The sequence below is a fragment of the Hylobates moloch genome, unplaced genomic scaffold (genome assembly GCF_009828535.3).
Source record: "Hylobates moloch isolate HMO894 unplaced genomic scaffold, HMol_V3 SCAFFOLD_16, whole genome shotgun sequence".
In the NCBI taxonomy this organism is placed as follows: domain Eukaryota; kingdom Metazoa; phylum Chordata; class Mammalia; order Primates; family Hylobatidae; genus Hylobates; species Hylobates moloch.
In genome coordinates, this window is record NW_026652291.1 from 13,614,962 (window position 1) to 13,626,080 (window position 11,119).

At 47.7% G+C, this 11,119-nt stretch overlaps 1 protein-coding gene across 5 annotated transcripts in view; it reads left to right on the forward strand.

Annotated features, from left to right (window-relative positions):
• FBLN5 (fibulin 5) overlaps window positions 1-10,794 on the forward strand; it is an 83,115-nt gene extending 72,321 nt beyond the window's left edge. For 3 of the 5 annotated variants that reach the window (XM_032179859.2, XM_058429569.1, XM_058429568.1), the window contains 2 exons: window positions 2,555-2,750; window positions 9,820-10,782. In XM_032179859.2, coding sequence (XP_032035750.1) covers window positions 2,555-2,750; window positions 9,820-9,981 — 358 coding nt within the window. In that variant the 3' untranslated portion in view covers window positions 9,982-10,782. Of the gene's footprint in view, window positions 1-2,554; window positions 2,751-9,819 lie in introns of all 5 variants that reach the window. The other 2 variants (XM_032179858.2, XM_032179857.2) reach the window with 1 other exon arrangement.
• Window positions 10,795-11,119: the final 325 nt, after the last annotated feature.

Here is an 11,119-nt window from a genome sequence, read left to right on the forward strand (position 1 = left end):
GAGTATTGAGGTGCTGGAGAGTTGAGTATTGAGGTGCTGGAGAGTTGAGTATTGAGGTGCTGGAGAGTTCTCTCATTGGCTCTAATCAAGTTTCTGACATCATCTTGGTCAACATTTTACTAAATCACCAGATGGCAAACATTAGAGTTGAGAGAATTAAAGTTAAGACAATTTCCAAAAGGTGAACGCAGTAGGACAGTGGCTTTCTGTTCCTGGCATAGTAGCAGTTCCTTTTCCTTCTCTTTTATCCCTTTTTTAAACCATCTCAGTTCCTCCTTGGCCTCCTATCTTCCAAATGTTCACACATTGACTTCCCTTGAGCAACACCAAACCGCAGCATGGGAGATAAAAGGATGAATCAGACACCCCCATCCTGCCCTCTCAGAATACAGCCTCTAAGAGAGGAATTCATGGCTTACCAGTGGTTCCCACTTTGATAACAAATTGGCAAAAGAGAGGATAATGCCGGGACGGTCGGGTCCTTTAGAGACATCTTCACTTGTTGCTAAGAGCTGTGCTACTAAGCAACCCTTTAGAACAGGGCTCTTTGACCCCCGATGTAAGGCCTGTTTGTGGCAGAGCAGAGCTCCAGGCTGCTCTTCCCAGCTTCTATTCTTGGTTCTCTCTGGGTTTTTCCAGGCCGCCCTTGTCTGTGGCTGGGGAGCTGACCCATTTCAGCTTGCAGCACTGAGCTGGAGTTACTGGTGGAGTCTCTGGCATGACGCTGACAATGCTCTGTGACTCCCTCGCTCCAGGCTCCAGTCCGGTCAGACTCCGGCAGCCCCTTCCAGCTCCTTGTCCAGTTCAGGTGTCCTGTGCTTCTGCCAGTCTGAACAGGACTTGCTCATGCCTTTACCCATGCCCAGGAATGGCCAACCTCCCTGCTTGTGTGCACATACTTCCGGCCATATGGAAGGCATTCCTTTCATCTCCACATAGCCAGACCTGCCCCATCTTTCAGGTTTCAGCTCAGATGCCACCTCTCCCAGCTGTTTGTGGTCCTCTTCAGCTAGTAGCCATCACTTCCTCCTCCAAACTTCTTTTAGGAAACAATGATTTTCTATGCCACACATGATACTTTATTGTGGCCATTTTGGCACTAGAGATATTTTGACTTGGCTATTTTGATGCAGCCTTAAAAAAATGAAACTTGCTCTGCCACCCAGGCTGGAGTGCAGTGGTGCAATCACAGCTCATTGAAGCCTCAACCTTTTGGGCTCAAACAATCGTCCTGCCTCAGCCTTTTAAGTAGCTAGGACTATGGGTGTGTGCCAGTGCTCCTGGCATATATATATATATATTTGGTAAAGCCAGAGGTCTTGAACTCCTGGACTCGAGTCATCCTCCTGCCTCAGCCTTTCAAAGTGCTGGGATTATAGGCATGAGACACCATACTCTGCTCAGAATGAATGGAAATTTATAAAAAGGAAGAGTAGGATGGATGGTTTAGATGGAGGAATCCAAAGGCCTCTCTGAAAAATGACATTTGGGCTGGAATGGGAAAATGAGTTGACCTTAACTAAATAGAGAGTGGAAGATCAGAAGGAACAGCATATGCAAAGGCTAGAAGGCAAGAGTGCCTTGAAGGCCCTGGAGATGGTTGGATGTGGACTCTCTTTTGGAAGTAGAACCAGCAGGTTTTGTGGATAGATTGGAAGTTAGAGAGCGGCAGAAACACAGCAAGGTTGACTCCTAGTGTTGGCCACCACCGCACGTCTCAACAGACATCTTCATCCTATTGTGAACCCTGGCCCCTAGGTGGAGTCTCAGGGCAGGGTCAGAGACAGAGGAAGGGGGTGTTGGGGTGAATCAAGGGGTATCTATAACAGGCATTCTTTGGTAGTAAAAGTCAGTGATTTTATATTAGGGCACTCTGCTAATAGTTGCGTTGTATTAGAGATATTTGTGTCTATGATTTATTTCTCCTATTAGAAAGTAAACTATCTGAGGTCAGGATCTTATTATTCATTGAATTTCCAAAATGTCCAATGTCACATCTTGTACATAGTTCTAACTCTTGTTTATCAATTATTGAATGACAAGATTTGATTATATTCGATTCAATTACATTCCATGCAGACTGGGCTGAGTGCAATAGAGAATGTACAAAGATCCCCAAGACCTGTTAATCCAATTTCTTACTTTAAAAATTTCTTTCTTCCTTCCTTTTTTGTTTTGTTTTGTTTTGTTTTGTTTTTTGAGACAGGGTCTTGCTCTGCCGCCCAGGCTGGAGCGGCATATTTGGCCTGCATGGCAAATGTAAAGTATCTTGGAGAGTGTTCTAATGTTCTGCAAACCAGAGATCTAAGGTTTATATTCTATTTAGTAGCCAGAACATCTGATTGGTGAGAAAAGTCCATTCTCTAGGAAACAGAGCTTGCCTACATGCTGGAAAGTTTTTAGACTCAAGCCAGGAGCAGAGACATTCTACAGTTATGGCATTTGGATGCTAAAAATGGGGTAGCCTCATTTTCAGTGTTTTAAGAGAGGAAGTAGGCACGACCAGCACCTGGAATGGATTTCTTGAGTTCTCACATGATTTCCCTTTCCACAGCCGCTGTATGTGTCCTGCTGAGAACCCTGGCTGCAGAGACCAGCCCTTTACCATCTTGTACCGGGACATGGACGTGGTGTCAGGACGCTCTGTTCCCGCTGACATCTTCCAAATGCAAGCCACGACCCGCTACCCTGGGGCCTATTACATTTTCCAGATCAAATCTGGGAATGAGGGCAGAGAATTTTACATGCGGGTAAGAGGGAGTGGGGGGTGGGGACGCCATCTGTCACAGTGGCCTTGTGCTGTCTCTCCTAGGAACATGCTGTATGCAAGCAGGTAAGAGTGGAGCTAGGGGGACAGGTATGCAGAGAGAAGAGTGGAGGGTGTGGTTCAAGGTCCTGGTTTCCACCACTTTCTGTGTAGTCTTGCAGAAGATGCTTCTCCTCCTGGGCCTCAGGATCCTCATCTGTGAAATGGGAAGTGAGGCCAAGATGCAATCTTAGGTCTCTTTTCTCCTAATATTCTGTTGGAGAGGCATTCACGTCTCCATTTTTCCACCAACCCATGTGACAAGTATTTCTTAAGTACCTACTATGCAGGCCAGGCACGGTGGCTGATGCCTGTAATCCCAGCATTTTGGGAGGCCAAGGTGGACAGATTGTCTGAGCTCAGGAGCTCAAGACCAGCCTGGGCAACATGGCAAAACTCTGTCTCTACAAAAAAAAAGTTAGCCGGTCATGGTGGCAGGCACCTGTAGTCTCAGCTACCTGGGGCGGTGTGGCAGGGAGGTGGTGTGAGATGGGAGGATTGCTTGAGCCCAGGAGGTCGAAGCTGCAGTGAGCTGAGATCACGCCACTGTACTCCAATCTGGGCAACAGAGGGAGACCCCGTCTCTGAAAAACAATAAAAATAAAAACTTGGTGGCTTAAGGCAAGGGAAGTTTATTCTCTCATGGTTCTGGAAGCCAGGAGTCTGAAATCAGTTTCACTGAGCTGAAATCCAGGTGTCAGCAGGGCTGTGCTCCTTCTGGAAGCTCTAGAGGAGAATCCGTTCCATGTCTCTTCCGGCTTCCGGGGGCCACCAGCCCTTCTTGACTGTGGCTACATCACTCCAATATCTGCCTCTGTGGTCACGCTGCCTCCTCTTCCTCCTCTGTGTGTATCAAATCTCCCTTTGTCTCCTTCTTATATTGACACCTGTGAGTAGATTTAGGGCCCATTCAAACAATCCGGATAATCTCTCTGTCCAGATTCTTAATCGCATCTGCAAAAACCCTTTTCCTTATAATGGAACAGGTTCCAAGGATTAGGACTTGCATCTTTTGGAGGGCTATTATTCAGCATACCACACCCAGGAATCTGCATTTCTAACAGAGGCTGCTGTGATCTTCCAGGGTCACTGCGGGGAGCCATATTGAAAAGGACAGGTTCATGGGAGTTTATATGCTTTCATTAGAGACTGGGCCCTATGAAGTCATGGGCCACAAGGCAGGAAGACAGAAGTCTTCTGGATAAGGCTGGCTTTCTGAGGGTCCATGCTGTCTGAAGCTGCGGGACCATCCCCGGGAAACAACTCAGTCATTCTAATGTGAGCTCTGGAGCCATGTCTTCTACAGTTTAACAATTTAACAATTGTATGATGTGACCTAACCTCTCTGGACCTCTAGATGAGTGTTTACTTTAGGATTAGATGAGATCATCCACTTAGTGCCCTGTCTGGAATACTGTTTTTATCAAAGAAGCGGAGTTTGGTGGTGGGGGTGAAACAGTCAATGACTTTCTTTTTCTCATGCTGTTGGATCAAACCTGTGAGCACCTGGGTTACATCTCATGTCAATTCCCTAGGATTCACAGGCATGTTCCATTTCTATTGGATTGTCTCATTCTCTCACGTCAAAAGTCTGTGCTAGTTTAAATGGAAACTTCAACCTCTCTGTCTCTTACCCACTGTGAAGTTTCTCCCTGTCTCCTAGTTCAGAGCAGGCAAGGGGTGTGGTTGGCCTCTGCCCTGCCCTCTTCTCACCCTCCCAGTAACAGTAGTGCTGGCCCTGGCTCCTCCAGGGCTGGTGGGAGAGGAGCAGGTGGTAGAAAAGGTAAGGCTGGAAGAGTGAGGCTCCTCCCCGATTGTAGCCATTGTAACCAGGCATTGGTGCTCCCTCAGGAGCAGAGACCCCAAAGCTGTTGCTCTCACAGGATGCTTTTGTGTGTCTTTTGGAGATTTGCCTGAGGACTTCACACTGACCAGTCCCTGATATGGGCAGTAGGGCCTGTGGTTGGTCACCTGCTACTCCAAACCTCTCAGCCCCTAATTCTGGGGCTATGTCTCATACAGATTTTCCATGGTGGTAGTGAGGTGGAGGGTGTCACTGCATCCTGGCAGCAGACCTTACACAAGGGCCTTTCAGGATGTCAACATCAGCTCCTTGCATTCCCCGTTCCTCACTATGGTGTGGGGCAGCTCAGGGCTCACATCTCCAGACTTCTCCTGGAGAGAGTCTGGTACCACTTTCTGCATCCTTGAACTTCAGGGTCCTGCATCTCTGAACAGTTTTTTTTTTTTTTTTTTTGAAACCCCTCTTGATTGAGATGGAGGCTGGTAAGTGTGTTTAATAAAATATATGTAGAGTTGGGCACGGGGGCTCATGCCTGTAATCCCAGCTACTCTGGAGGCTGAAGTGGGAGGATCGCTGCAGCCCGGGAGTTCAAGTCCAGCCTGGGCAACATAGTGAGACCCTGTCTCTACAAAAAAAGATTAAAAAATTAGCCAGGTATGGTGTCATGACCTGTAACCACAGCTACTCTGGAGGCTGAGATGAGAAGATAACTTGAGTCCAGGAGTTCAAGGCTGCAGTGAGCTATGATTGCACCACTGTACTCCATCCTGGGTGGCAGAGCGAGACCATGTCTCTAAAAACAAAAACAAACAAACAGAAAAGTATGTATGTAGGCTGGAGAGGGTGACGGAATGAGGGAAACATCTGGCTTTGGATCACAGCTTTGTAAGTCCTGTATAACCCCAATAACTCCACACATAACATCAGCAGCAAGACATGTATAGTGCCTGTATGTGCCAGACACTATTCTAAGTGCTTTCTATACAGTAACCCTTTAATCTTCACAAGAATCCTATGATATAGGATGGTTTTATCATCTAGATTTTACAGATGAGAGCACTGAGGCACAGAGCTAAGCACCAGGGCAGGATTTGAACCTAAGCAGCCTGGCACCAAAAATCTGTGCTGTTATACTTTTCTTTAGAATGGGGAGGTATGCTTTACCTACTCTTCCAGCTTTGGGGTCTCAGATGAAATGGAGATCACAAGAAAAGCATAACATCCAGTTACAATAGAAAGTATTCAATAAATAGCAGTTATGATTGTATAGATACTATTGTGGCCACTGCTACTGTTGCTGCTACTGTTGCAAGGAGGCTGTGAGCTGCTGAGCCCTGGAGAGCTTGGGAATGCTACCCAGGGGACTGGAGCATTGTGTGGGAGGTGGGGCTGGATGGCCATCCAGGCTCTCACACCCTTAGATTCATTGATTTGATTATAACCACATGGGAGGAGCTTCATCTCACCCCGAAGGCAAACCACACACACTCGTATGCACACACACACACACTTATGCCCACATGCGTACATGTACACACACACACAAGCCCATTCATAAGCCTTATTGGCTGTCTGTCTCTCACTGAGCCCTAGAAAGAGGACTGATAATTGGCTTTGGCCAGGTGGCTTGGGCGTCATAATTAGGGCCAGAAGAAGGAGCAAGGTCATGGGGTTCAGACTGTGCCAAAATGCACTTACTCCACGACACACGTGGATCAAGTGGCAGGGCCCATGGAAGCTGGCCTGCTACAGCGTGGCTGCTTGCCACAGGTCAGACCATGCCATCCCACAAGTTGATTAGAATACACCTGAGTGTGTGTGGGATCAGGGCCAAGAAGACATATGGCTGGTGGGCTGTTGGCAGCCGACTCCCAGTGTGGCCAAGTCCACTGGCATTCAGTCATTCGTGTGCATTCTTCCGTCACCAGTGTGCATTCAGCACCACTGCATATGAGGCTTCAGGTCAGGCACTGAGCGTGGAGAAACAAACAGGATGTGGTCTCTGCCCTGGAGGAACCCACACACACCTTAGCAGAGAGGGGGAAACAACCTAGCAAACACGACACAAAGTAGCGATTCTCAAGTCAAGTCAAGACCCATGGGATGGTGAGTAAACGGAGAGGTACAGAGACCTTATCAGAGAGTGTAGTGGTTAGAAGCATGATTTTTGGAGCCATAAAGTCTAGTAGCATGCAGTAGTTTTGTGGCCTTATGTAGTATCCCTAACCTACTTACAGCATAGGATTATGAAGATTAATTAAGAGGGGTAGGAAAGGTTGTAGCCAGATGCTTGGCATCATAACCACCACCATCATCACTGTCATCACCATCCTTTTCGCACCACCAAGGCTACTAATGCCCACAGGCTCTCAGGGGTTTATTTCGTTAATGTCCTGGCTCTGCCCTAAAAGCCGAATGTGGAGGTGGCTGGCCTCAGCTCTTGTGGCAGGTACTTGAGCTCTTCCAGGTGCTTGTGAGTAGGGTGGACCCAGGTGGAGGCTGGACTCACCAGCTTCTACAGTTACTTCCAAATGGGAGAGTCTAGGATTTCAAATGGGATAGTTGAGGATTCTTTCATACTCAGGAGACATTTACCAGGAGAGCCCAAAGGAACAACTTGGAAGTTTGCACTTGCCCGCTTCTCCCTTCCAGACCTTGGCCTCTGCAGATGTCCCTCCGGAGGGCTGCCTCCAGCTTGGGGTTCTCAACCCTTGGTCTTTGTTCACACAGTGAAAGCTGGTGAGATATTTGTATATGTAAAGGCTGCAGGCATTTCCTTGTGTGGCTTTACCCTCTGAAGTCCTGGCCCAGGGCTCAGGTTTCGTAAGGGCTGACGAGGAAGTCCAAGAGGTCTTCTGCATGAGGAGGTGCCAATAACGTGGATGCTGACGGGAACAGGAGAAACCAGTGCCAAGAGGAAATTGTGTGGCTGTCAGGCTGCCGATAGCCTCATGGATAGGGGAGGTCCCGGCGCCTGGCCTGCACCTGTCTGCCATCCCCACCCTTGTCTTACCTGTGGTGGCTCTTGGGGATGTTCAGAGCTTTATGGGGCGCCCTCACTTTATGGAGACAGATAAAACATCTAGTGTAGCTTTAAACCAGCTAGATTCCTTTATTTCACAGAGACTGTTGCTTTCAGCTTCTAGGCACAGGGCTGGGCTCTGCAGTGTATGGGAAGTGATTGTCCAGCCCATCCCTTTTCTTCCTCACGCTCTTTCCTCTACCAGTGCCAATCTCTGTCCCTTGCACTGACCGCGAGCATCTCTCATTAGGTCGGTGCTAGGAAGAAGTGAAACACACATCAGCCTTTTCTGATATCTGCTGTGCAGTGAAAAAAGCCTGGGGCTTGGGGTCAGAAATACCCGAATGGAAGCCCTTGGCCCTGCCCAAGACTAGCTGGGTAACCCTAAGCAATTATTTAACCTCATGGGACCTCAGTTTGCTTACTTATAAAATGGGGGAGTAATGAGTCATACCTTTCATACAGCACTTAGACAAGGACAGCCAGGCCCCCCCCCCCCCGCCGCCAACCTGTGTCCTGTGCTTTTAGATCAATATTTCTCAATAATTAATGTGCACACAAAGCCCTGGGGATTGTGTTAAAGCTACAGATTCTGGCTCAGTAGATCCTAGCCTTGAGATTCTGCATTTATAAGAAGCTCCCTGGTGATGCCCGTGCTGCTGGTCCAGGGACCACACTTTGAGTGGCAAGGCCTTTCAGGGTTTTACGAGAATTTTTTTTTTTTAGTCGGAGTCTCGCTGTCGTCCAGGGTAGAGTATAGTGGTGCGATCTCTACTCACTGCAACCTCTGCCCCCCAGGTTCAAGCAATTCTTGTGCCTCAGCCTCCCAAGTAGCTGGGATTACAGGCACCTGCAAACACACCTCGTTAATTTTTCTAGTTTTAGTAGAGACGGGGTTTCACCATATTGGCCAGGCTGGTCTCAAACTCCTGGCTTCAAGTGATCCGCCCACCTCGGCCTCCCAACTGCTGGGATTACAATTGTGAGCCATGTGCCTGGCCATTTTTTGAGGATTAAATAAGCAGATGTACATAAACATGGTTAGAAGAGTGCCTCACACATGATGGGTGCTCAGTAGATGTCATTCCTCTCTGCCTTCCTCCTTGAAAGTTTTAGAAAAAGACTCAGTGGAGGAGAGAGGTCACGTGAAATTATTAGGACCACAGTGATCAGGTTACAGAATGGTGAAGCTGGTGATGACTCTAGGGTGTCTAGAGGGGGGCTCTTAAATTCCACCTTGCCCAGGCACCACCTAAAAATATACTGACATAGAAAATCTTGGAATGGGCCCCTAGAATTGTTAGTTTTAAAAAAAAGTTCCAGTAGCTTTTGATGCCATTTTTTTTTTTTTAATTACTGATCTGGTCCAAACCCTCATTTTATTTTTCCTCAGAAACATTTTTTAAAACTTTTATTCCACTTTCAAGGGTACATGTGCATGTTGGTTGTATAGATAAATTACTGTGTCATAGGAGTTTGGTGTACATATTATGTCATCACCCAGGTAATAAGCATAGTACCCAGTAGGTAGTTTTTCTAGCCCCTCCCTCCTCCTGCCTCCCACCGTGAAGCAGGCCCTGGTGCCTGTTGTTCCCTTCTTTGTGTCCATGTGTACTCAATGCCAAACCCTCATTTTAGAGATGAGCCCCAGAGAGGTGAAGTGACAGCCCTAAGCCATGTAGAAGTTTCAATCAATGATTCGTTCATCATTCAATATATATTTTCTGAACACCTTCTGTGTTCAAGGCACCACGCTGGCTTCTAGGGGGACTCAGTGGTGAAAAGCCTGACCCCAGTACCGTACCTGTTCTTACAGAACTCATAGCCTAGTGGGGGCCTAGATATCAGGCACGGATCAGGTAGACAGTGCGGACAATCATGCATGCTCATAAATGCTATCCATCCTGTATAAAGTAGAGGCTGCAGCGGCAGAGGTCGCAGGGGGACCTGACTTAGATTGGGGAATCAGAGAAGGCTCCTCTTAGGAAGTGACCTTTCAGATAAGACCTGAAGGGTTTGCAGAAAAGAGCCAGGTGGAGAGTGGGCAAAGCCAGGGAAAGAGCATGGCACAGTTGAGGCACTGAGGGGGTGCCAGTTTGACTGACGGAGGCAAGAGAGCGCCCAGGTGGGGCTGCAGGGCCACCATGGAGGCCTTTTCTCACTGGTGTCCCCTGGTTCTGTCCATAGCAAACGGGCCCCATCAGTGCCACCCTGGTGATGACACGCCCCATCAAAGGGCCCCGGGAAATCCAGCTGGACTTGGAAATGATCACTGTCAACACTGTCATCAACTTCAGAGGCAGCTCCGTGATCCGACTGCGGATATATGTGTCGCAGTACCCATTCTGAGCCTCGGGCTGGAGCCTCCGACGCTGCCTCTCACTGGCACCAAGGGACAGGAGAAGAGAGGAAATAACAGAGAGAATGAGAGCGACACAGACGTTAGGCATTTCCTGCTGAACGTTTCCCCGAAGAGTCGGCCCCGACTTCCTGACTCTCACCTGTACTATTGCAGACCTGTCACCCTGCAGGACATGCCACCCCCAGTTCCTATGACGCAGTTATCAAAAAGTATTATCATTGCTCCCCTGATATAAGATTGTTGGTGAATTTTCAAGGCCTTCAGTTTATTTCCACTATTTTCAAAGAAAATAGATTAGGTTTGCGGGGGTCTGAGTCTATGTTCAAAGACTGTGAACAGCTTGCTGTCACCTCTTCACCTCTTCCACTCCTTCTCTCACTGTGTTACTGCTTTGCAAAGACCCGGGAGCTGGCGGGGAACGCTGGGAGTAGCTAGTTTGCTTTTTGCGTACACAGAGAAGGCTATGTAAACAAACCACAGCAGGATCGAAGGGTTTTTAGAGACTGTGTTTCAAAACCACGCCTGGTATTTTCAACCATAAAAGAAGTTTCAGTTGTCCTTAAATTTGTATAACGGTTTAATCCTGTCTTGTTCATTTTGAGTATTTTTAAAAAATATGTCGTAGAATTCCTTCAAAAGGCCTTCAGACACATGCTATGTTCTGTCTTCCCAAACCCAGTCTCCTCTCCATTTTAGCCCAATGTTTTCTTTGAGGACCCCTTAATCTTGCTTTCTTTAGAATTTTTACCCAATTGGATTGGAAGGCAGAGGTCTCCAAACTGATTAAATATTTGAAGAGAGCTTGTGTTTGGTTCATTTTGACATCATAGATGAGTCAGCCTTTGGGGTTCTAGTTCTGTTTAAACCTGTTTATTGTGCGCTGGCTTAGAAAGCTCTCCAGAGAGCTAGGGCATTATCTGTGACTCTGGCAAATTGATGGGAGGGGGGCGGTGGGGCAGAGAAATAGGGGTGGTGGGGAAGTTAGGGGGAGGCATCATCCCTGAGTCCTGTTTCATCTGATTAGAAAACAACCAATAAGCCTTCTCTTATGTAGATTATTTCCGGTGCTCCTGCAGAACAGGAATGTATTCAAGTTACTTTAAACCAGTGGCCCTCAACCCTGGC